The sequence below is a fragment of the Zootoca vivipara genome, chromosome 16 (genome assembly GCF_963506605.1).
Source record: "Zootoca vivipara chromosome 16, rZooViv1.1, whole genome shotgun sequence".
Taxonomy (NCBI): domain Eukaryota; kingdom Metazoa; phylum Chordata; class Lepidosauria; order Squamata; family Lacertidae; genus Zootoca; species Zootoca vivipara.
Window position 1 is genome coordinate 24,536,918 of NC_083291.1, and position 25,558 is coordinate 24,562,475.

The 25,558-nt window shown below is 44.7% G+C and overlaps 1 protein-coding gene across 3 annotated transcripts; it reads left to right on the plus strand.

The window, feature by feature from the left end:
- The first annotated feature begins 269 nt into the window (after window positions 1-269).
- Window positions 270-24,757, plus strand: CLTA (clathrin light chain A). 3 transcript variants are annotated; one of them, XM_035140908.2, is made up of 7 exons: window positions 270-718; window positions 12,027-12,064; window positions 13,794-13,911; window positions 16,080-16,191; window positions 20,264-20,317; window positions 23,069-23,104; window positions 24,271-24,757. In XM_035140908.2, the coding sequence occupies exons 1-7, from the start codon at window positions 511-513 to the stop codon at window positions 24,440-24,442; spliced, it is 738 nt and encodes a 245-aa protein (XP_034996799.2). In that variant the 5' UTR covers window positions 270-510; the 3' UTR covers window positions 24,443-24,757. The 3 variants fall into 3 exon arrangements, with proteins under 3 accessions (XP_034996799.2, XP_034996800.2, XP_034996801.2); XM_035140909.2 differs by lacking the exon at window positions 20,264-20,317 and having other exon boundaries at window positions 272-718; XM_035140910.2 differs by lacking the exons at window positions 20,264-20,317; window positions 23,069-23,104 and having other exon boundaries at window positions 283-718.
- The last annotated feature ends 801 nt before the right edge of the window (window positions 24,758-25,558 follow it).

Consider the following 25,558-nt stretch of genomic DNA (forward strand, 5'->3'; position numbering starts at 1 on the left):
CACGAAACCATTCGGGCACCGTCTTCCTTACAGCGCAACCGAGAAGCGAGCGGAGTGGGGGGGGGAGGGGGAGGAAGCCTAAGCGAAACGCCGAAGGGCCGCGCGTGCGCACAATTAGGCCACACGGCCCCCTCAGCGGAGTAAGAGGGAAAGCGGGGGGAGGGGGGAAGGATAGATCACGTGCGGCGCACTCCGCCAAGCCCGCCTCCTTGGCGCGCTGGTTGGCTTCACGTTTTCGTCCCCCTCTCAGCTGGTTGGTGGCGCGGCGCCGTCGCTCTCAGAGCTTTCCGTCTAAAAGGAGCGGGGAGGCAGGCAGGCGGGCGGCGCTGAGTGCTCGAGTTGGCTGCTTCACGGAGGCCGGAAGTAGTAGCCGAGTCCGTTAAACGGCGACGAGGCGGGGGGGTCTTTCCTTGGGCGCTCTTCGGCTTCTCGCTCCCGCGCGGCCCCTTTACTTCCGTTGGCTCCTTCCTTCCTGCTGCCTGCCCCGCCTCCCCTCCTCTTGCGCCCACCATGGCCGAGTTCGATCTCTTCGGCTCCCCTCAGCCGGCGGCGGGAAACGGAGCGCTGGGCGGCGGCGGCGGCGGCGGCGATGAGGACCCGGCCGCCGCCTTCCTGGCCCAGCAGGAGAATGAGATCGCGGGCATCGAGAACGACGAGGGCTACAGCATCCTGGAGAACGGCGAGGTGCCGGCGGGGATGCAGGAGGGGCTGTCCGCGGGTAAGTCCGAGGGGTAGGGGCGGAAAGCTGCGTTCGCTTCCTCGCAGTCACGTGATGGCTGACACGTGTGAACGGGCTGACGCGGATATAGTTTCTCCGCCACGGCTTAGAACTCTTGCAATATTGGAGGGGTGGCGGCAACTGTGAAGTAGGGCGTTCATGTGGCGTTTGTTCGGAGACGGTGCGGAGTAGAGATTAAGGGAGCTAAGTAGTGAGGTCTAGTGGTTAGAGAGTCTTACCTGGGCGAGACCAGTGTTCAGAACCCCCCACTCGGCCTTGAAGCTTACGGCGTGACCTTGTGAGGGAGGCCAGTCATTGCCTCTCAGCCTAGCCTACATCGCAGGGTTGCTGTGGGAATGAGATGAGGAGGGGCAGAACCATATGCGCTGCCTTGGGAGGGAAATGCGACCGTCTGCATAGCCCGCTTTCGGCCCCACTTCTGGAACACGAGAATCACAGTACTGTACCTACAAGCTGCTACTTATTACACTTTGCAGATTTTCATTAGTGGGCAGTTACCTTCCCCTTTCCACATTTATTTAGGAAATGAAGCCCTCCAGTAAAAAAAATCCACTCATTTGGATCCACACCCAACACTATGGCTTCCCAGCAATTACCGTAGCAAGCCAGGAGGCTTTGGGTTGCTTATAGGTAGGGCTTGATGGAGATGCACATCCCTATGTTTATTTCATTTTATCTTAGAAGACACACATTCTCAGAACATGGCAGCTCTTTTTAAATAATTTCACCAAAAATGTTGGTTTATATAAAGGTAAAGTTACCCCTGACCATTCGGTCCAGTCGTGGACGACTCTGGGGTTGCAGCGCTCATCTCGCTCTGTAGGCCGAGGGAGCCTGCGTACAGCTTCCAGGTCATGTGGCCAGCAAGACTAATCAGCTTCTGGTGAACCAGAGCAGCGCACAGAAACGCCGTTTACCTTCTTACCGGAGCGGTACCTATTTATCTACTTGCACTTGACGTGCTTTTGAACTGCTAGGTTGGCAGGAGCAGGGACTGAACAACGGCAGTTCACCCTGTCGCTGGGATTTGAACCACCGACCTTCTGATTGGCAAGCCCTAGGCTCTGTGCTTTAGATCATCTTAAATAATCTCTGTAAACCTTTTACAACAGGGGCTACTTTTGCTGAGGCACATTCTGGTGATTGTGAACTGCAGTGTCAAAGCAGTAGGGGCTCACTTAGGGCTCTATAGCAAGTTCATGGGGGAGATGAGGCAGTTAGCTGGAAACGCTCAAGCCAAACTCTTAGTTACGTAGAATTAGACTTGTAGAGTTTTATGGTACCCTGAGGATCATCTAGTCCAACCCCCTGTTGGGCTCAAATCACAACCTTGAGATGGAGAGTCTCATACTCAACCAATCACCTGCTGTGCTAGTGTTGCTCAGGGTTGCAACCTCCCGAAGCTTAACCCCACCCACCCAGGTTATTAAAAACATGACTTTTTTTATTTCTGTCGCTCAATTTCTGCAGGTTTCATTATAGTAAATCTCTTCAATCCCATATTGTCCTCTGTTGATAGATATTTTCTCAGTCATACTAAAGCAATAACTTGATCTGTTCTGTGGTTTCCTGTTGAGTTTTTTGATCACATGACATAAGTCTGTTAACACAGCTCCAATATTTTATCTATTCATTTTAAAACTTAGACCCTGCATATTTTCAAGAAGCCTTCAAGGTGTTTTTTTACAGCATTAAAATGGCCAGACAAGAGAGAGAGAATACACTGTTTTATGGAGTTTTGTTCATCTGTTTTATATACATTACAGTGGACTCTTCTGGGGAAGAAAATAATAAAGAACAATTAAAATATAAATTATAGACATACCGTACATTCCGGCGTATAAGACGACTGGGCGTATAAGACGACCCCCAACTTTTCCAGTTAAAATATAGAGTTTGGGATACACTCGCTGTATAAGAAATACGACCTGGCGTATAAGACGACCTCTGACTTGAGAAGATTTTCCTGGGTTAAAAAGTAGTCTTATACGCAGGAATATACAGTAATTATAAAACATACAGATCGGCAGCATATAAGATGGTAATAATGAGAAATTATAGTTAAAAAAACTCCAGAAAGCAACTAAATAAAGCAGTGATCAAAAAAAGGAACAGTAATCATAGCAGCAAAAACAAAAGGGAATAGGAAATGTGGGTTAAATAGTGCTTGAGGGAGAAATTATTTTTTAATCATTGTATGTTTTGGTGGACTTGGAGGCTCTTCTGAGTTCTGAAAGGTGGTATAAATTGATTTTATAAAAAACAGGAGGTGAAATAATTTGCAGCAACACAAGAGATTACAGCAAACAACTTAACATATAACTGCAAAGCTGTCAAATGTAGTTTAGAATAGCACAGAACATTGGATGCGTTGTACTCGCAGCAACGAAAACATGTGATCACTTCCCTCTGAAGCATAACTCAGCCTACATCTGCCCAGTAGCAATTTCTCCTTTCCTGTGAGAGCTGTCAAGCCCACAACATTGTGTGTCTTCTGCTATCTGGCTGCAGCTTGCTTTTTAGTTTTTTTTTATAAAAAAGAAGAGTTTTGGCTGATTATTCTCACTGGGAGGCAGGCATAACTGTATGGACTGAGCTAGTTCTTCAGGGGTCCCAGCGTCCGTATATCATCAGCAATAAATGAACTTGTTGAGTGCTAGAATGATTTGGGTAACGTGGAGCCCAGTGAACTGAGTAGTACTGTATTTCTAAAACTAAAAGTACTGGGTTTCCTTTGAAACTTAAAGAGAGAGAGAGAGAGAGAGAGAGAGAGAGAGAGAGAGAGAGAGAGAGAGAGAGACTGCTGGATATGGACTAGTTCTTCAGAAAATCTTTCAGAGACATGAAGCAAACAGCTGATGCTCACTACTGATATTGCCAACTGGTTAGATCCATAGCAGTATCATCTCAGTGTACTCCTGAAACAGGTCTCTAGTATTCTAGGCTTCTCTCAGCTCTTTTTTTTAAAAAAAGAATGCCTAGATGCAGGTTCATTACAGCAATAAAGTATTAAAATGTCGTAAGATAAAGATAAGCTGCCCAGTACAAGTTCCTTGGAGTGTGGTTAAACTGACAGCAATAGCCCAGTAGCAAACATAAGTATTGGGCATAAGTAACGTTGACTCTGCAGCCTTACCCAGCTATATTTCTCCCCAGTGAGCTCATCTCTGGTATATCTAGTGCAGCTGAAGGAATGTGATGTTGCAGGCAGATTTGGGGGAAGTAAGGCATTGGTTTGGAGGCAATTAGACTTCCCCAGCCTTTGTCTTGTCTTAAAATGTTTCTCCTCCTACTCTCCTTTCTATATAATTGAGGGCATTCCAGGTTTTAAGCACATGGATATGTTGCATGTCATGCCATGCATTTTCTAGATTTTGGATGCTTGGAGTTATTAAATCAACTGGTTGACTTATCTTCCATCAGTGCAGAAAGGTGTCAGCTTCCTCTGGGACTGAAGCACATTTGGTGCTAGGAATTGGGAAAGCAAATGGTAAGGTGAAATTGAGCCAAACAAAACATCTGGTTTTTAAGGATTGGCAGTTCTCTGCTGCTTCACTTTTTCTAAAAACAAAAACCTCTGCATCATTAGGTTGAGACAGTTGATTGGAGAATTCCATATCTGCTGCCAGCTGCCTTGTAAGAAAGATATGTGAAAAGGCGTTTGAGAGATGGATTCTTCTCTTCCAGCTCCTGTGGTTTTCAAATCAGGGAAAGACAGGCTTATCAGTGAGATCAGTATTTAGCAGATCACTTGCCCATGTGCCACTAGAGAAGATCAGCTACGAGAGAGCATTGGCCATGTTCTAAATCACTCTTCCATGGGTATGTGGTTGGCCACTCAACATGGCCACTGGACTAGATAGGCATTTAGTCTGACCCAGCTCTTGTATTTTGCAGGGCAGCGATTTACACTTAACAGACCTAGTTAGTGCCACATGTGAGCCAGGGGTGTCTCTAGAACATGCCCCAGAAGCATCTGTAGCATGCTGGTGTAGTTTGGAAGATGCACATAAGTTTCATCAACCCAGAAATGGTTTCCTGAAGGTAAATGTTTGAATAGCTACTGGCCTACTTTATTGGAGATTATAGCGCTGGCTGTTTTTAAAAGCCCTAAATGGGTCATGATTGGGATATGGTCCTTCCTGTCTCTTAAGATCATACATATATGTATGGCAGGCATATGGAAAAGGGCATTTTCCATTGTTTCACTAGGGTTGTGAAACCTGCTCAAGGATATTTACCAGGGCTGTTTTCTCTGGTGTCTCCTGAAGACATTCTGGTTTCTTCAGGCATTTGGCTGTGGTGTTGAAAGTGGCTTGACTTGCTCTTAATTTAAACTGCTGGTCGCTTGGGTTCTGCTTTTGAAAATGGAAAAGTGGAATCTAAATGAAGTGTCCTGATCTCAATAGTTTATTTACTGTTAGCACTTCAGAGAAAGATGCTTACTAGCACTATTGTCTTTGGCCAAATGACCCACACACTGTTTAAAAAACAGGAAATGGTAGTATAGAAAAACAATCTTTTGCACTACAATGGAAAAACATTTTCATGGAATGTCTGCTTTTTGTGACCAAGTATATGACAAATATGCTGATAGGAAGTTTGACTTGGACTTAATTCTTGTTTCAGGTGTTCTGGGCCAAACCTTCAGAAATAGGATTCACTTTAAATCTGGATAGGCTCTTTCATGAACTTACTATAGTTGATGGATAGAAACAGGGCATGTTTTAATAACAAAGTTGCCATTTTAAGCATGCACAGTGGAATTGCATTCCACTAAGCTTGGTGGAACATGCATCTGAAGAAATTTCAAGTTTTATAGGGTTATGTGGACTTGCTTAAGGTGCTAATGAACTTTTTTTATCTTAGAATTCTGAAAGGCTTTGCTTATTTTTGCATGTAGAAATTGCCTTTCTGCAGGTTGATATAAATAGGGAGAGAGAAGCAATGAAACTAGTTAAAACACTAACCGTGCCCTCTCCCATTACATACATGCCATTTGCCAGATCCATCCTCTCTTCTGTTGAGGTGAGAGGTAAGTAGTAAGCTGATTGGCTACCAAGATGCCTAAACATTTTGTACCCCTATCAGTGAGTTTTTACTTTCATTTGTGATACACTGGTAAATAGAAATATGTTGGCAAAGGCTGTCCGATTTCTTTCTTAATGCAGAGCGAAATTAACTAGCTACATGCGGACGAATGCTTTTTTGCACCCATGTTAATTTTAAGCACTTAAGCAGGGAGAGCAGCTGGGGATTTTGTGGATTTACTTTTTATAACTCTAACCTTCCAGACCATCTTATTCAATTTGTTGCTATTGAAATGTGTGGCTTGTGCCAAGCTTGACTCTGATTTGGAATGAAATACGGTATCCCAGCGGTAGTTGTGGCATCTTAGGTGCTTTATTGAAACTACATTGTGAGTAAAATTACATAGTAAGAGTGACTGTTTTACGAGTGGGCGTCTATGAAATGATGACCTGGAGTATCCTGTAAGAGAGCTGATGACTCAGTAGCTTAGCAGCATTCCTCATATCTAAAAAGAACAATGTGGATATCCTGCGGTGATAGGTGATGGAGAGAAAATAACATTTCTTCGGATTTTCTAAAACTGAATTTCCCAGTGATCTTAATACACAGTTTGTATTACTAATGTCATTCTCATTTCTGGATATTCAATATAGATAAAGGTAAAGGGACCCCTGACCATTAGGTCCAGTCGTGACCGACTCTGGGGTTGCGCGCTCATCTCGCATTATTGGCCGAGGGAGCCGGCGTATAGCTTCCAGGTCATGTGGCCAGCATGACAAAGCCGCTTCTGGCAAACCAGAGCAGCACATGGAAACGCCGTTTACCTTCCCGCTGTAGCGGTTCCTATTTATCTACTTGCATTTTGACGTGCTTTCGAACTGCTAGGTTGGCAGGAGCTGGGACCAAGCAACGGGAGCTCACCCCGTCACAGGGATTCAAACCGCCGACCTTCTGATCAGCAAGCCCTAGGCTCAGTGGTTTAACCATAGATAGGCACTTCTAAAAGCAAATATTCAAATGTTTTATGAACAGCCATTGACAGATTCCTGTATCTGTCAATATGACTGCATCACCACATAGGACTGGTTGAAATACTTACCTGGGCAGTAGTTCTTGGGAGATGGAAAGGTGGACATGCACCCTTCCCCTCTGTACACCTAAAGCATGAGTAGGCAAACCAGGGTTGGCAATCTTTTAGCCCCAAGGTCCACATTCAGCAGCGGCTGAGCAGTTTGGGGTAGGGTGGCACAAATGGAGGATCACTATGAAGGAAGGAGAATGGCAAAAGCTTCGTTTTTGCCTTCCAAGGCTATTCCCTGAGCACCACACAGCCATCGCTGTCATCTGACTAGTATGAAGCGCATTTTAGGACAGCAGGTGCTAAATAGTTCCTACTTTGGCCAAGCTTGCACAGCTTAGCATCTCTACTAGGGTGCATACATTTTGGTCTTACAGCTGTTTTTGAAGTAGTCGTCCCTCCCTTGGAAGTCAAACGGAATCCATTCTGGAAGTCCATCCGACTTCCAAAACGTTCGGAAACCAAAGCGCGGCTTCTGATTACTACAGGAGGCTCCGGAAGCCGCAGAAGCCCCGTCAGACATTTGGCTTTCAAAAATAGTTCGCAAACCGGAACAGTCACTTCTGGTTTTCGATCATTCGGGAGCCAAAATGTTCTACTCCCAAGGTGTTTGGGAGTCAAGTTACAACTGTATCACCTTCATCATCACCATGTTACCGGTAGTTTATTAGTTTCCATAGTTAAACCATGGTCAAGATGGCTTACAACATGAAAAGATTTGATCAATTAAAAAAATACCAGAAGTAGTCATAAGCAATGACTACTTCTAGACTAGGGTTGGTGAACCATTTAAGTTCAAAGGCCCACACTCCTTTGTTTTGGGGGCCACAAAAACACATCCATTCACCCATTCATTTTCTTACTCTTAGCCTGCCACATTACGGCTTGGAAAGAAATTCCTCTTTCAGGATGCTTGTGTGGAGCCATTTTTGCTGGAGGCGGCGGTCACACTGTGCAGAGAGTTGCATCAATTCACATATCTCGCTAACCTTTGAACCTGCACAAAAAGTAGATTAGCACTGTTCTCGTATTGCAGATTGGTCGTGGTGAGACTGAACCGTAGTGGCTTTGTGTAAATCCCTTGCGTTCATTGCTGGGGTAAGAAGATTTGAACCTGGGACTCCTTGTAAGTCACTTCTTTTGCTCTTAACAATTATTAAAATTGTACCTGCTTTTGTATTAGAAATTCCTTTTTAAAACCTTCAGGCTAAATGCATTTAGGTCTCTTAAAAGCCAGGCTGGTGGCGTCAGTCTTGAGTCGATATCTTCAAAGGATGGGCCGGTGGTCTTGTTAGCATCGCTCAGTTTGAACCCACCCCAGAAAAGCAAATGTTGCTGTGATGGTTTAGGCAAGCACTGCACATGCTCCAAATGAGAAAAAGGAAAGAGAAAAGGGAGCAGGGTTAGGAGAAATATGTGTGCTATCTTTGCCGTCTCAGGATGCTTTGTGGGCTGTATTTGGCTTGTTGAGTCACAGGGTGCCAAGGCTTGACTTCAACCTTCCCGTTCTGATAATGTTCCCCCACAGATAAGATGGTTTTGGATATGTTAAAACAAAAACTGACCACGGGAAGCAACTGTTTGTTCTTTCTGGCAGCTCTTGATAGCTTGTGTCTCCTCTTTGTTCTTAGTTTGTGGAAATGGGTCTTGCAAATGAATCTACACTTAGCTGATCCCTTCCTTGGAAGATATTGAAAGCAGTATACAGTACGGTACATTCGTACCTCTGAAGCCAAATGCCTTTAAACTTGAATGTTTTGGCTCCCAAACAATCGAAAACTGGAAGTGATTGTTCCAGTTTTTGAACATTTTTTGGAAGCTGAAAGTCTGGTATGGCTTCTGCAGCTTCTGATTGGGTGCAGGAAGCCTTGCTTCTCGAACCGTTTTGGGAGTCAGACTCCCAGGATGGATTAAATTCAAGAACCAAGGTGCGACTGTACTGTACTTGCAGGGCAGTGTCTCTTCCATGTCTGACTGTGTGCTAGCTTATAAACCGGGCCAGCAATTGTTACCCAGACTCCTAATACTAAATAATGTAGGCACTGAAATCTACAATGCCGGGTGTTGTCTTTCTACGTCTGTAGTAAATCATTTCCTAGTGTCTTGCACCCTTTTGCACTGGTATTTTGCAGTATGAAGAGAGGGCAGTGACTTGAGCTTGGTGAATTTTACTTAGAAGGATATGTCTAGATCAGGCACCCCCAAACCCGGCCTTACAGATGTTTTGGGACTACAATTCCCATCATCCCTGACCACTGGTCCTGTTAGCTAGGGATGATGGGAGTTGTAGTCCCAAAACATCTGGAGGGCCGAGTTTGGGGGTGCCTGGTCTAGATTGCTTTTCAAGCTTCCTAAACAACATGCAATGCCTTAAGAGACAGGAGTGGTGAAGAATAAATTTTTTAAAAGGGAATGGGAAACCTGTGGCCTTCTAGAACAGGCGTTAGCAACGTTTTCTGGCCACGGGCTCTCATCTGTGGGCCGGACATGCGCAGAAGTGATTTCCGGTGTTGTGCTGCCCATGTCCGGAACACCGGAAATGGCTTCTGCGCATGTCCGCAGCTTCTGCGGCTGCGTAGACACGATTTCCAGCGCTGCTTGGCGAGTTGCCGCACTGCGCTGGTTTAGCGCAGCATGCGGGGGACTTGCTGAGCGGGCAGCTTGTGGGCCGGATAAATGGCCTTTGTGGGCCGCATCCAGCCCATGGGCCAGACGTTGCCGACCTATGTTCTAGAAGTTGCCTGGCTCCAGCTGTCATCATCCTTTATAGTTTGTTGTCTTGTTTGTAACTAGGGGGAGTTGAGAGTCCAGCTGCATGTTGGGAAGCACAGTAGTGTTTTGATGTACTAAAACAAAGTAATTAAATCATTTACTCAGTGTAAAATATAAACCAGCATTTAAGCAACTAAGACTGTAGATTTAAAAGCGAAGAGTGAAGAAATTAAAGCTACAGTATTGGTAATTAAACACTGTTAAGCCTGATGAAAGAAATGTGCTTACTGCCTTCAAGTCTTTGGGGAAGGAATCCATCATGAGGTTGCTGTCACAGCGTGTGCAAATACCTAAAATACATATTTTTCAGGCAGTCCCCAATTTATGCGGGGGTTAAGTTCCAAGGCAGTGTGTGCATCAGTGAAATAATGTATATTTGAAACAGCACTGAAAAAGACTGCAAACACCCCGTTCTTCTCTGCTCCTTTTTGTGATGGTTTTGGGTCACTTCTGGGTTCAGTGTGATGCACGTATGCGCAGTCATGCACATATTGAACGTGCATAAATGGCTTGCCTGTATTTACAAATAACTAAAATAAATAGTACAGTGGTACCTCTAGTTACAAACTTAATTTGTTCTGGCGCTCCATTCTTAACCTGAAACCATTCTTAACCTGAGGTACCACTTTAGCTAATGGGGCCTCCCGCTGCCGCCATGCCGCCACACGATTTCTGTTCTCATCCTGAGGTAAAGTTCTTAACCTGAGGTTCTATTTCCGGGTTAGCGGAGTCTGTAACCTGAAGTGTTTGTAACCCGAGGTACCGGTACCACTGTACTGAATTTTATGATGATACTGAGTTACTTTTGCTTTCGTTTAACCTTTGCTAATTATGGTTTTAACACTGATTAAGTGCTGCCTTGGGAGTGAAGGGAGGATTACGAATACCTTAAATAAGTAAATGTATGCCGCACTGGCTATGTACTATTTCACCACTTTTGATAAATGCTAAGATAATGTTGCAAAGTATTTATCTATTCCTGTGCTTCTGATCCATATGTTTTTGAGAGTTCATAAAGGAGTGCACTTCTTCTGATGTTCACTAGTTCTATGAGGTGAAATTCAGAGCGACACTGAGATCACTGTCAGTGCAAGCGTTCCTGCTTGTCTGACTGCACAGTCTCCACTCATTCCTCCCTGCTGTGTTCTGGGAGAACCAGTGTGGGGTACAATGGAAGAGGGGGAAAGCCCTGTTGCACTAGTGGAGCTCATTCCACTGGCTTCTGCTGGCACAGCTATTTAGTTGAATCTGGTCCAAATCTAATACACCCCCCCCCAATTAATGCTGTATTCCAACACCTGCATAACCAGTTCATTGAGATTGCTGTAGAGCAGGGGTATCAAATGTGGTGCTGTCCAGTTGTGGACTACAACTCCCATTAGCCTCATTCTGCTTGGTCCGAGGTGATGGGAACAGAAGTAAACAACATCTGGAGCAGTGTTAGAAACACATATATATATAAGCTAGGTGCCAACTGGCCCCTTAAAGTTAGTCGCCAAAATGGAAGGTCTAGTTGCCATTTTGGGGCAATGGACTGACTGTGATTGATTCTCAGTTAAACATCTGGCTAGTTTAAATGACAACCTTGAGCCAGCTTAAGAGCTTTGAGAACTTAAAAGAAAAAAAGTCACTTGATCCAGGGACAGTCCACATATATATTGACCTATTCCAACCACTTTTTCTTAATTGTGGCTGCTGCTGCTCAGGCAGCACAGAGAAAAGCATTTTGGTTCCAGAAATTCATTTTGATTGTGCATTTAAATATGACTGATAGAATTCTACAGGATGGGGTATTAGTGTGTGAAAACAGTCCAGATCCAATTGTCCCCAGATGGTGGAGATGTCAGACACTATCCTGGCAGCCGGGCATCTTCACTTCGTTGCAAGTGGTCGAAAGCCAGGTGCAAAATTCGCCTGTGCCTGATCTGGAGGGCACCATGATGGCTACCCCTGTTGCATATCTTAGAAGAACTGAGAAGAGAATATTTTCTGCCTACATACTGAATGCTAGTGCTAAAGCATTCCAGGTGCTTCATAACCACAATTGTCGGATGCTTTTTACAATAACCTTGTATACAGTACAGTCCGAGATTATTGTATTGCAGCAAGGGCAAGGTAATGGGGGTGAGGTTGAAAAGTAACAGCTGCCCCAAGATCGCCAAGTGTGTTCTGGACTGTGATGAGCCTCTGAACAGGGTGCTTCTGCCTCGTGTTTGCCTCTGGTCTACATCATCCTCTTCCAATTCCCTGTTGAGAGTGTGCCTGAAGCCTGTGTCCTCGCAGCTGTGTAAAACCCTCCAGTCTTTTTCCTCCTTACATAGTCTTTGAACTGCCGTTATTGTCTGTAAAAACACTTTCTTGTAAAAAGAAAAAAGCTAACACAGATAAATTCTTCTTCTTCTACAGATTCAATTGACAGTGTGACGAACGGTGATGTCTACCAGGTAAATGGAAGTGAAATGAGCTTTAAAGCAGCTCTAGTTGCTGGATGACTCTCCTGATAAAGAGTTTTATTATTCCTCTGGCTTTTGCTCCCATCCAGACTGTCAGCAGATTTGCGCTCAATTGTCGTAATGGTGTTTGCCTCCTGCATGCCAGAGTTGGCAAAGGTCAACAAGCCGAGTCTTTAACTGAACAGGGGTGGAAGGGCCAGGCAAAGGGTTTTGTGGGTTAAAAGCACTGTCAGTCCTCCTCATCTGCCTCTCCACAGCCCACACACCCAAGAATGGGGAACTGAGGTGGATGAAAGGAAGAGCTCTAAAGGCTTCCATTACTGTCCTCGTGGGAAGAGGTCATCTCTTGCCTCTGTCTACACTGAAGGAAAAGAAGCAGAGATGCCTCAAAGCACTGGCAGAGCAGGGAATTAATCCGGAAGCCCTTCGATTGGGTACCAGTTGCCTGCTTCTGCCACAAAAAATGGATTTTAAAATGTGCCTGTTCCATTTTGGGAAGCTGTGCCTGGCACGTGATCGGTGTGTTTACAAGTGCATGTTTTTCTCTTTCTACTTTATTTTAATTTTTGCTACACTTGTACCCCATCTTTCCACCAAGAAACTATGGGTGGCATACATGGTTCTCTCCCTCCCTATTATATCCTCACAGCAACCCTTTGAGATAGGCTGCGAGAGGCCCAGGGTCGCCCCAGTGAGCTCCATGGCTGAATGGAGATTTGAACCTGAGTTTGCCACCCGCTAGTCTGGCACACCAACTATTAAAAGTATGTTGGTGTTTCAGCAGCAAGGGTGTCACATATCTCTCTGAATTTGTCCTTTTAAAGCAGCAGATGTACCCCTCTAAAAGTTTGGGTTTTGGAAAGCTGTGCAGCCTAACTAATATGGGTAGTTGTTAAAGATCAGTGACATCAAACTTAATGATAGTAGGGAAAATCCAACATGAACTAGGGATTTATTGTATCAGCTGCTTATTTTCTTCCATCACTTTGTATTTTGGAGGGAATTGTTAGATAATTTGTCTTGTCTTGGTGCATTCTATAAAACGCGGTTTCCAAAACTTGGGTCTCCAGCTATCATCCCTAGGTAGCAGGATCAGGGATGATGGGAACTGTAGTCCAAAAACAGAAGAAGACTCAAGTTTGGGAAACCCCACTATAAAACAACAGTCTTCTGAACACCGCTGGCTTGCTGTAAAACAGGTGATAGGTAACCAGTGTTGTGGGATGGGTGGAAGAAAAAAGACTTGTCAATATGTCAATTCAATTTGACATGTTCCTTGGGTACATGTCTCTTCCTGCTCCCCACACATTGTTGCAGGGGTGCAGTCCAGGTACCTCCTACAGGCTAGTATTGTGATGGTTGCTGACACAAGAGTTGCATCTGATCTGTTGATTAGGAGTGGAGGCAATTTAGGTTTACTATTTCATATAGTTAGGTAGGTAGTCTGGACTAGCAATTGAGGCAGGTAGCTCTTTTTCTTAGACCAGTCAGAAACCCTGCTTTATGCCCTTGTTTAAAATGTCGTCGTCCATCCCCCCTTCATTTGAAGCTGCTATCTTATGGCAGCCTCCCTGCGCTAGTCATTTTGCTCAAACTTGACCTGTTCTCTAAATCTCTTCATCCTTGGATCCTGCTAATTTTTAAAGTTTTTTACTACAAAAGAACTGCATTTTTATCCAATGGCTACCCTAAAATGACTGGTCTTTTTGTGTGGTTCAAGGAGAGTAACGGTCCGACGGACTGCTATGCAGCTATTTCGCAAGCTGATCGTTTGCAGACAGAACCAGAAAGTATCCGCAAATGGAGAGAAGAGCAGCTGGAGCGTCTAGAAGTACTTGGTAAGGGCCAAGGAACATGCACACTTCTACCCCTAGCGTCTGACAAGACCTAAAGAGCAGTCACGGTGCCTCCATCTCTTGTTCTGAGATGCAGTCAAGGGCCAGTTTGACCCCCATCCCAGTGTGAATAGCAGAATTGGTTGGGATCTCCTAGAATGCACTTCCCTCTCGCTTTTGCACATAAGAGGAGAAATCTATTAGTGCTTCTGTTGCAGTTCTGTTGGCCTCTGCTTGTCATTTGCATCAGAGACCTTGTCTGAACAGCCTCAGCACTGGGGCCTGCACTAGGGACTAGATGAGAAAGATCCTGGAGACTGTTGGTCATCGTCAGACTCTCTGTTGCCTTTCCCTTCTGTAGCACCTTTTGCCGTAATGGCCCATTTTAAAAATTGGTACCCTGCTTCTTCAGTTTGTTGTAATGGGCCAAGGAACCATGGTGCAGGTATTGGAAGATGGCTTTCCCTCAGATTGGTAGCAGGGTCCTCTTCAGCAACAGGAGAGGACCTGCCACCAATATGGGGGAATGCCATCTTCCAATGCCTTGGTTCCTTGGATCAACACAGGAAAGAAGCCTGATTCCTTATTGCCTTGTGGGCAGCATTAGGTAAACACAGAGTACACAATCAAATTTCTTGCCTGTAGTAACTCAAACACCCAGAAATTAATGCAAATGTATATAGTTACCCCATCTTGTATATTTGCATTGACAAAGCCAGTTTTTGTGTCTTGAATTCCTAACCTGGACTGGCTGACCTGCGGGGGTCATTTAACCAGTCCACTAGCCACCCCCAAACTGAGCCGTCCACTTGGTGCTTCCCCGTGTGCTGCGCTAAACCGGCGTTGTGCAGTGCAGGGACTCGCTTCCGTGGTGCCAGAAATAGCATCTGGAGTGAACTGGCCCGGTAAACCTTGCCGACCCCTGCTCTAGATGATGCTAGACTCCAACACCATCCATAATGGTTGACCGTGGAAGTTGGGATTCCACCAACCTTTAGGGCAGGTTTCCTCAACCTCGGCCCTCCAGTTGTTTTGAAGCTCAGAGGTGGCTATCTGGCAATCTTTGCAGCCACATCTAGTCCATGAAGCAATTCATTTGACTCTTGGCTGTCCTACCAACTTATTAATCGAGAGTATAATGAAAGTTTACAAGTAAAACTGAAAGAAGGAAGAGGGGCTTCGTAAGCTGGAGGGAGAGAGGTTCCACAGGTAATCTTTTTCTCATTTGGCTTTTGAATAAAATGCTGAAGACCTTCATTTCTGGGTGGCACAGATTTGATTAGAGCCTGACAATCCATGAAAGGATGTAGATTGTACCGCAAAACAGACTTACTCCCTAGTCCAGGGGTCGGCAGCCTGCGGCCCATGAGCCACAAGCGGCCAACGGGGGACATCTGGAGTGAACTGGCCCGGTAAACCTTGCCGACCCCTGCTCTAGATGATGCTAGACTCCAACACCATCCATAATGGTTGACCGTGGAAGTTGGGATTCCACCAACCTTTAGGGCAGGCTTCCTCAACCTCGGCCCTCCAGTTGTTTTGAGACTACAATTCCCAGCATCCCTGACCACTGTCCTGCTAGCTAGGGATCATGGGAGTTGTAGGCCAAAAACATCTGGAGGGCCAAGGTTGAGGAAGCCTGCTCTAGGAGCATCAGTTCCCCCTTCCTTACATAACCCCTGGCAATCTTAGTCAACTGATCCTGTCTGCCCATACATTCAAGCAACTCTTGCAACCGAAGGGGCTAGGAAACTTCTCATTTAAAAAGAAACAAATGAGAGCAGAGTTAAATGTTTAAGAACTGCTGTGGGTGTTGGTCAGTCTGGTGAACATTTGCAAAATTACATGGAGAGTTTGAGAAATGGAGACAGAACAGTCAAACTTGTTCTGCCAGTTGAGCTTGTGTACCTGAAGCTAATGCTTATCTGTGAATTCAAACCATTGAACCCCTCTGTCCCTGCTCCAACAGCCCTTTAATCCAGCAGTGTTACGGTCAACACCCGGAGTATTTCGGATATCAAGCTGACTGGTTTCTGCTAGTGTGGTGACTCTTTGCCCTCCAGCAGCTCCCTGCCTCCCAAAGCCTTTGCCTACTTATAGTTCAGAATCTTAGCTATATTTAGCTCTCAGAGCAAATGTCTGTTCATTCTCGTCTGCCTCTGTTTTAAAAGATGCAAACTCTCGAAAGCAAGAAGCAGAGTGGAAAGAGAAGGCGATAAAGGAGTTGGAGGAATGGTATGCGAGACAAGATGAGCAGCTACAGAAAACGAAAGTGAACAATAGGTAAGGCGGGTTTGCCAGTTCTCTTGTGTGTCCTGGAGGGGACTGAGAGGTGACTCTGGATCAGCTGCAGCCCAGTTGGCGCACACTGGTGTATGGCCTAGTGCCTGCATGGTGTTGGCCCCCTGCAAATCAAAAATTGTAAGTGGGAAACCAGCCTCCAGAATACCCAGCCCTATGTCCTCCCCTCTCTTGTGTGAATTCCTCTGCCACCCCCTTCCATTGCTTGCCATTTTTAACTTTGGTGTGGTTATTACTCTAAATGATGGATGATTGATCCCCTTCTTCCCTTGGACAGAAATGGCAAGGAAACGGTTATTCCCAAGGTTAGGATGGGTTGTGAATTTGCAGGAGGCTGCCATTGTGCCTGCACCGGATCCCTTATGATAAGCCCGACTGTTGCCAGAGTCCTGTGGGTACCGCTCCCAAAGATCAGACCTTGGTTATGGCATGCTGCTATTTGTATAGGCAGAACCCTGTAATATGCAAGTTAAGAATGCCATATTCCTTGTACAATAATGGGGAAGGCAAAAGAAGTACAGTGGTACCTTGGTTCTCAAACTTAATCCATTCCAAAAGTCTGTTCCAAAACCAAAGCGTTCCAAAACCAAGGCACGCTTTCCCATAGACAGTAATGCAAAACAGATTAATCCATTCCAGACTTTTTAAAACAACCCCTAAAACAGCAAATTAACATGAATTTTCCTATCTTAGGAGACCATAGATCCATAAAATGCAGTATAAAATAAAAAGACAGTATTGTATTGTAGATGATAAAAATTAAAAATATTTTTTCTCTCTTACCTGCACTGATGATAGTCATTGTTTGGATGGGGGCCTTTTATCCATTTCTGCAGTCACACAATCAATCAATCAATGAATCAATCAGTAGCTGAACTGGGTTCCACACAGTCACAAAAACAAATTAACTGAAAAAGCCACAAAAATGCAAAATAAATACCAAAAACAATAAGCTCCAAACTTAATCCATTCTGAAAGTCCGTTTGACTTCCTAAATGTTCGAAAAGCGAGGTGCAGGCACCTTGGAAACAATAGCTGACAGCCACATTGGTCGTTTGGCTTCCGAAAAATGTTCAAAAACCAGAACACTTCTGGGTTTTTGGCGTTTGAGAACCAAGGAACTACTGTATTACAATGCTAAGCAGCCCTTCTAAGAGCTACATGGTTCTTTCCCATGTGTCCTTAAAAAACAACAACACCTAACTGCTCATGGCAAGTCTGGAAAAGGAAAAGGTGATATGCTGAATTCAGAATACTTGCGGTTTCTCATGCCAGCAAGGTGAACAGGCTTTATCATGCAAGTCAACAGGATCATGAAACTAGGCCACACAAGCTGCTCAACAGTCTCCCGTGCTGTGTAGTAATCCTCCTTTTATTAAAGGGGCTTATTTCTGTAGTAGTTGTGATTCTTCAGGGCAAAAGTCTTTTTCAAAGAGAATGGGTAAAAGAAAAAAATGCAGGGTCTACCCAAATCTTAGAGCATGTCTCAAAAGAGCCAATGGCCAGGATTCAAGGAGTTAGAACTCTACTGGTTATTAGTCCTGGGGAAGCCAGTGTAGAGCTGGAATGCTTGCCAGTTTTATGCCAGTATTAATTTAAAACCCTTGGCATTGTCTGGGCTTTCTTCTCAAGCCGTATGCTTGGACGCATAATAATGGCAGCAATGATTCACTAGGACTCAGGCAATATCCACTGGGTATCCTCAGCCGATGGAAGTTGGTGGAACCAGTGAGACTTCAGTAGAACACGAATGCCTAATTGTATTCAGTGTATCTTGCCCTGAGACCCTTTTTTGTATGTTTGTTGCTGAAGGCCTCCTTTATAAATGAGCTACGGTAACAAATAAATACTCCATTGTAGGACTCCCTGAGAAGTAGTAAGCAGGCCACTCATTTAATTGAGCTTAAGTGTACTTTGCTCTCTGGTTACGGTGTATTGACTCAAGGTATTGTGGGTGGGGGGTATCTTAGAGGAGAAGATTTTGTAGTACAAAATCTGGTGGTGGTGGTATAAATTAGCAGGGAGATAGCCTGGTCTTTGTCTGCTTATTGCGCTTAGCTGATAATTTGTTCTGTCCTTTTCCCCCTCTCGTTTCCCCCCACCCCCGACTTTCTATAAACAGTTGTCTTTTATCTTAAGAACCAACTCTCGAATCTAGTAGAAGAGAGCTGCTTCCTCCTTGTTGAAAACTACAAACAGCCAAAGGGGGAAAGCAGAATTTTGTCATTCCTCAAAAATGTTCAGGATGGTGTCCCTGAAGTCACCTTTACTGTTTTGCCAACAACTTCTGGTGTGTTTTAGGCTAAAATGTGGCTATTTATCCAAGGCTGTGGATGGAGCTTTGTGGCCAAAATGTGGATTTGAACCCAGGGCATCCTAGTGCTATTTACTAGTGGCAGATGAGTCAGTGGTAGCACAGGTTTTTGAACCCTGCTTTTGCTCCTTTTTCATATCCTAGTAAGGCAGCTGGGTCTATAAAACCAAAAACTGAAATAATGGGCTAATGCTGCCAATTTCTCCAAAAGTCCAATACAATACAAGCAGCATGCAAGGGCACAAGATTCAATCAAATTTCCATCAAGTATTATTAGTACAAAAAGAAAACAATAAGAGAACCATATACAAATGCTGACACAGAAGCCAAAACCAAACATATACAAATAAATACCGAAAGGCAAACCAGTCTTTATGGTCTTTGAGGCTATATAGCGGTCAGCAAAGTGGCAGCAGGTCGAACGAAGGGTCAATGATAGACAGGCTCGAATTTAGTTCGAATACTAATAAGACCTGGTTTATACCACAAGTGAATGTATTATTAAACATAACAGAAAGCAGAAGGAGAAACTACTGAAGAAGCCCGTCATATGGGCGAAACAGGTGAAAAACGCCGGCAGCCTGTCTATCATTGATCCTTCGTTCGACCTGCTGCCACTTTGCTGACCGCTATATAGCCTCAAAGACCATAAAGACTGGTTTGCCTTTTGGTATTTATTTGTATATGCTATCTGCTTGACGTTTGGTTTTGGCTTCTGTGTCAGCATTTGTATATGGTTCTCTTACTGTTTTCTTTTTGTACTAATAATACTTGATTGAAATTTGATTGAATCTTGTGCCCTTGCGTGCTGCTTGTATTGTATTGGACTTATGGGTCTATAAAACCAACAAGTTAAAAATCTACCACATCCACAGTAGGCTATTTTTGTTTCAGGTGACCAATAATTCAAATTAATACTAATATATTTCTGTGTAGGATAGCTCAGAATTCCTACAGCTGCATTTTTTCTTCTTTCTCCCCCACTTTTTGTTTGTTTCTTAACACATCAATAAAATATCACACACATCCAAGTCCTATAGCATTCAGTTACCTCTTGGATTGGTCATGGAATTAAGGATTATTTCTTCCTTTCATTGCTAGGCTCTTAAAATAGAATACTGAACTTGTCTCTTACTTGTACAAATACGTGAACTGTTTAAAAAGGGGGACGGCATAACAGAGCACAAGATGTCACAGGGCAGTTTGCTGGTGCAGACATAATGCTTGCCTGTACCAGCCACGTTGCACAGATTGGGAGCCAGCTTCGTGAACTTGCGCTCGTTTGCTTTCTGGCACAATTCTCTTCCTTTCTTGGCCTTAACCAAAGCACTAACACAAATGCCTAATGCAAGCCCAGGGCCCTAGTTAGTCATAGTTTATAAATCTATTCCAGTGGTTACAACCAGAGTGCCCTGGTTTGCATTGGTGCACCTGTAATGCAGAACCAGAGGGAAGGCCTGGGCTGGGAGGGGTGGGGTGGTTGACTGACTCTCAGTATGAAAATGATGGTGTGTCGGGAACCAGCCTTGTACCCGCTCTGGGCCAGAAGCATCCTTTTAACGACGCGTAAACCATTTTCCTAATATTTTTCCTGCCTATGAATTTAATATTTCTAAGGTCTTGTTGCATGTTTTAATATATTAAGCCTAACACAACTACAGCTGTTTTTTCCCTTCTGCTTATTCTTCTCTTTTTCTCTCCTGCCTGCTTGCCTCTTCTGTGGACCACCTTGCCACTTAGGGTGGCAGATGAAGCTTTCTTCAAACAACCCTTCGCTGACATGATTGGTTATGTGTATGTTGCCTAACTACTGTTTTGTTTGTTTGTTTGAACCATTCTCCATCAGTTTCAGTTAGCACTTCTGATCTGTGAGGCTGACTGTTCTCAAAGCGTCCCGAGAACAAACAACTTGAGGCAGAGAGGCATGTTCTCAAGCCACCAGGATGTGGGAAGGATGTGGGGCAGGGCTTTCATTCATAAGATGGAAAGGCATATTTAGTGGTGGTGATAAAGTAGGAAGGAATACTGAAGCTCAGAGGTGGCTATCTGGCAATCTTTGCAGCCACATCTGGTCCATGAAGCAATTCATGTGACTCTTGGCTGTCCTACCAACTTATTAATCGAGAGTATAATGAAAGTTTACAAGTAAAACTGAAAGAAGGAAGAGGGGCTTCCTAAGCTGGAGGGAGAGAGGTTCCGCAGGTAATCTTTTTCTCATTTCGCTTTTGAATAAAATGCTGAAGACCTTCATTTCTGGGTGGCACAGATTTGATTAGAGCCTGACAATCCATGAAAGGATGTAGATTGTACCGCAAAACAGACTTACTCCCTAGTCCAGGGGTCGGCAGCCTGCGGCCCATGAGCCACAAGCGGCCGACGGGGGACATTTTAACGGCCCACGAGCCACTGCCGAACCTAGCTGCCTGCTCGGCAAGTCCGCACACGCTGCGCTAAGCCGGCGAAGCGGGGACTTGCTTCCATGGCACCAGAAATCGCGTCTGCGCAGACGCGATCCGGCCCATGGAGCGATCTCCGCAGGAGTGAACCAACCCAGGCGAGGTAAACCTTGCCAGCCCCTGCCTAGTCTGACAGCTGATGAGAGAACAGCATGGTTTCTGTTACTATATGGGAGTTGGCCATCCATGCTGTGTCTGAAATAAAATGGTAGGATTGAACTGCTTCTAAGTCACACTGCTGAGTTCTGTAAGTCTTGTAGGAAGCGGGTCTGCCTGAAAGGGAGCTGTCAAAGGTATGTTGGAAAGGAAATGCCTCTAACAAAGTGCAGTTGATATTTTTCCCAACCAAATTAAGCTGACACGTATTTGGAAATCTGAAGATTGGAAGAACCAGTGCTAGGTTATTTCTGTGTGCCACCAACTAGGTGCTAAACAGCAACATATTGTGCAGTTTAATAATAATAAAAATTTTATTTATACCCCGCCCTCCCCAGTCAAAACCGGGCTCAGGGCGGCTCACACCAATAAAATTACAGTAAAACATAAAAAAGCAATTGATTAAAATACAGATTAAAATACAGTATTTAAATTTAAAATGCAGCCTGATTTTAAGTAGTCCATAAATCCAAGCCATGAGGGAGGAAAACACAGGGGTCAGACTAAGTCCAACCCAAAGGCCAGGCGGAACAGCTCTGTCTTGCAGGCCCTGCGGAAAGATGACAAATCCCGCAGGGCCCTGGTCTCCTGTGAAAGAGCGTTCCACCAAGTTGGGGCCAATACTGGCCATATAAAGTTGGGTGCCAGGAGCATGTCCAACTTCAGAGCTGCATGTGTGCTATAATAGCTTTTAAAAGCTGTGCTTGATGAGCAGTAAGTAATATATAAAACACAGGATAGGAGTCAGTAGGAAGTGCAGAAGGCTTGGATGCATTTTATCAAATTAATTGATTAAAATGCCAATTATGTTGGCATGAAGTATGGTAGGACTGCTATATACTACATGAATAGGTCAGATTCGTTGCACTGCATATAGGGAAGAAATAAGCAGTATGTGGAAGTCCTGGAAGTTAGACTTTTTTTTACTCTAATATTAGATTCATTTGGCTGATATTCATCTACACCACCCTCAAATCTACAGGATGACCATTTCCATACTAGGAGTGCTTGCACATGTGATGTTTCTTGGTTGGTTGGTACTCTCAATTGGGAAGTCTTCCACCCTGCAGTGCACATACTAAGAAGGTGATGATCCCTATGCTGGTTAATGGTAGTCAAGACTGAGGAGCAGCATCATCATGGGAGGCAGAGCTGTTGCCTTGCCAAATAGTGGCAGTGCTTCTAAGCCAGCCTTCCCCAGCCATGGGTCCTGATACGTTGATGGATTACAAAACCTGTCATTCCCAGTCAGCATGGCCAATGGCTGGGGATAACAGGAGTTGCTGTCCCGCAACATCCGGGGACCCAAAATTAGGGAAGGCTGCTCTAAGCAATAAAAAATCAAGAGCAACACATTTTTGAAAGCCGTCACCTGAGTGACAAGATCAGGAGGCGGAAGAAGTTGCTCTGCCTCCATCTTTGTGGGGGCAAGCTTTATTTGATTGACATGGCCCCACCCAAATGACCAATTGGGAAATAGCAGATCAAACTGGGAACCCCTTATACATCAAATCCTTCCTGTTTCACAGGCTGTCTGGGCCACCAGGAGAGATTTCGTGACAGCACCTGAAGAGGCAGATAGTTCTTGCATGCAAGTTTCTGTTTCGTGTCTTGTATTTAAAGGCCCCCCTTCCCCGGTGGAAATTTGGTTTGACAGTTACCTAGAATAGTGTTGGACTTGTGAAATGCTGGACTCACAGGTGGTGTTTGCCTTTTTCTGTTAATGCAGAAGGACTTGTTTCCCGTAGCCAGTGGGGGAGAAAATTCTGCAGTGCCATTGCTGCAGGATAACATGGATGGCATGTTTTCCTGACTGCAGATGGTGCTGCAAGAAGTGCATGTCTGGCCAGCTTTACTTATCATCTGCATTATGCTCATTTTCATTTTCTATATCTGACTTAAACTCTCCTTTTTGTTTCTCTTCACCTTTAAGCACAAACATAAACCATCCTTGCTACAGCCTAGAACAGTTAAGTAATTTCTTCACTGCCCCTTAAGTGTCTTGTCACATGAAATAGCAGTGTTGTAGTGACCCCCTCGTCATCAGTGGTGTTTGTAAAATACAATCATCCTTGTGAACTGTGCTTAACCTCATGGGATCCATCATCATTGCTTCTTTTCTATACTGCTTGTTGGAGTAGATGAAGTCATCCTCTTCCCTCTCCCATAATTAGGGTGCTCACTGCATCCGCCCATGTGTGAAATCCAGGGCATCACTGTTTGCTTTAACCAGCCGTTGGGGGTGGGAATCACTTTGTTCATGCAATATGGTTAGCAGTGCACCAGTGTTGGAAGGATAACATAGATTCTTATAGAGATGCCCACTGAGCACAACTGTGTGTATGGAGGAATAGGCAAAGTTATCCTCTGAGCTGACCTTTTGTTGATCTCTCCTGCTCCAACCGATACCATCAAGTCCATAGCACTTACAAGCATGAGGCCTGTGACTCTTTTGCTGCTTCACCATAGCATTGGAAATGCTGTCATATACTCTCTTACAATATGGTTTTGTGAGCCTCGGAAATGGTGGCATTTGAAAACTTTAAGGGCAGTTTTTAGCACAAATTCCAAGCATACTCAACTGGGATGGTTAGTGCCCCCCCCCCCCAAGAATCTGTGCCCTATCCCAAACTTGAGGATGATGAGGAGATTGGAATCTTGCCTGACCCTACCAGTTAATCTGAATTCTGTGCATTGGATGATATCATGTTTGCACAGGGACCTCTGCATGTAAAGTCCACCCTTTTGGGCCCCAATTACATAAACTGCACACCTTGATTTTGTGGCAGACCCAGTCTCCCTCACTATACATAGTCTGTGTCTGCATAGGACAACAGTACCCTTTAACAACATCACGAAGGTCCCTTGTAGTTCAAGGCTGGGTTTATACTGTTCTCTTAAATCAAACACCTGTATTCCAACATTTTACATAGCTTCTCCGCTCCTGTGGGCCTGACTCGCTGCCCCATCTCCCTTGTCAGGACTTTTTGGGGTGGAGGATGTGGGGGAAGTCCTCAATGTGCTACAGTTGACTTGAAGTCCATCGTGTGTAGGGGCGAGGGATGGATTCCAGGGGCTCCTGGGGGCAGGAAATGTCCACGGATGAAATCAAACATTGCACTGCATTGCTTCTAGGGCAGCTGAAGAAGCCTTTGTGAACGATGTTGACGAATCTTCCCCAGGCACTGAGTGGGAACGCGTGGCTCGGCTCTGTGACTTTAACCCCAAGTCAAGTAAGCAGGCAAAGGATGTGTCCCGCATGCGCTCGGTGCTGATTTCACTCAAGCAGGCTCCGCTGGTTCGCTGAAGGGGAAAGCGCACGCCACACTACAAATGCAATATCTTTAACTTTACTCAGAGAAGCTGTGTTTGCAGTAATTGGATTAATTATGTTTCAATGTTTTTTTGTTTTTTGTTTTTTTTGGACCAAACCTCATGACGTACTTAGAGTTTGATCATTGTTTTGTGATTGCATGTTTTTTTTTCTCCTCCTCCCCCCTTATCCGTGTCCTCCTGGTTGTACATACTGGGAAGAGACGTCAAGAACTGTAGTCTTTGGGCTCTGTGGTGCAGAGACTTCACTTTCAGCTGTACTGAAAATTAAAGATCTGTTTAAGCGGCACTCTTGTGTGGGATTTAATAAGTCAAGGCAACTTCCTTGTGAAAGCTTGCACAGTAGCTAGGCTCGGGACTGTATGGGTGCTAATTTTAAAGAATGTGTTTTGAAGCAATCACGTTCTTAATGGTCCTGTTTTTACAGTATCATCCAATGCACGGATGTGTTGTTTTTTTTACAAGAGACGTTGCCCCCTACAGCTGTGCCTTCAGTGGAATAAGCTTTAGCACCAGGTATTAAGGCAGATAGTTTGGGGGTTGTTCCATACATTCCCCCCTCCTCTAACTGCTAGCTTAATGTAGAGCTGTGGTTTCTTTCTGAACTGCTGCTGCTCTTGGTGCGTTTAGAGGAATGGTAGAAAAACTGGAAGCGGTTAACAGAAACTGGGTTCAACAAATGGTAGGTAGGTAGGTTTGGGGATGGGGGGGTGCCTCTGGTGCAAAAAGGATTTCCAAATCCAGAACCTGAGGGCACTTTAAATTATTTTCCAGATGGCAGTAGGGACAATTCCTTCAGTGGCAGAAGTCATTCTTAAGTGATACAACGGGAAAAACCTGTAGCTGGTGGAATTGTATGTGCTGTCAAAGAAACAAATGGCTGGAACTTGGCAATGCTGTTCTTAGCATGTGGCAATAGTTTATCTTTCTGCCTAAAAGCCACCTCCAAAAGGTGTAACTGCTGTTCTTTTGAGGGCAACGTGGATTGTTTTAATTCCTTTGTTGGACTCCAGAGGCAGAGGCAGTCCTATTAAACAAGCATCCTATTAAACAGCCAGTCTCCTAGGGAAAATGTCATCTACCCCCTTGT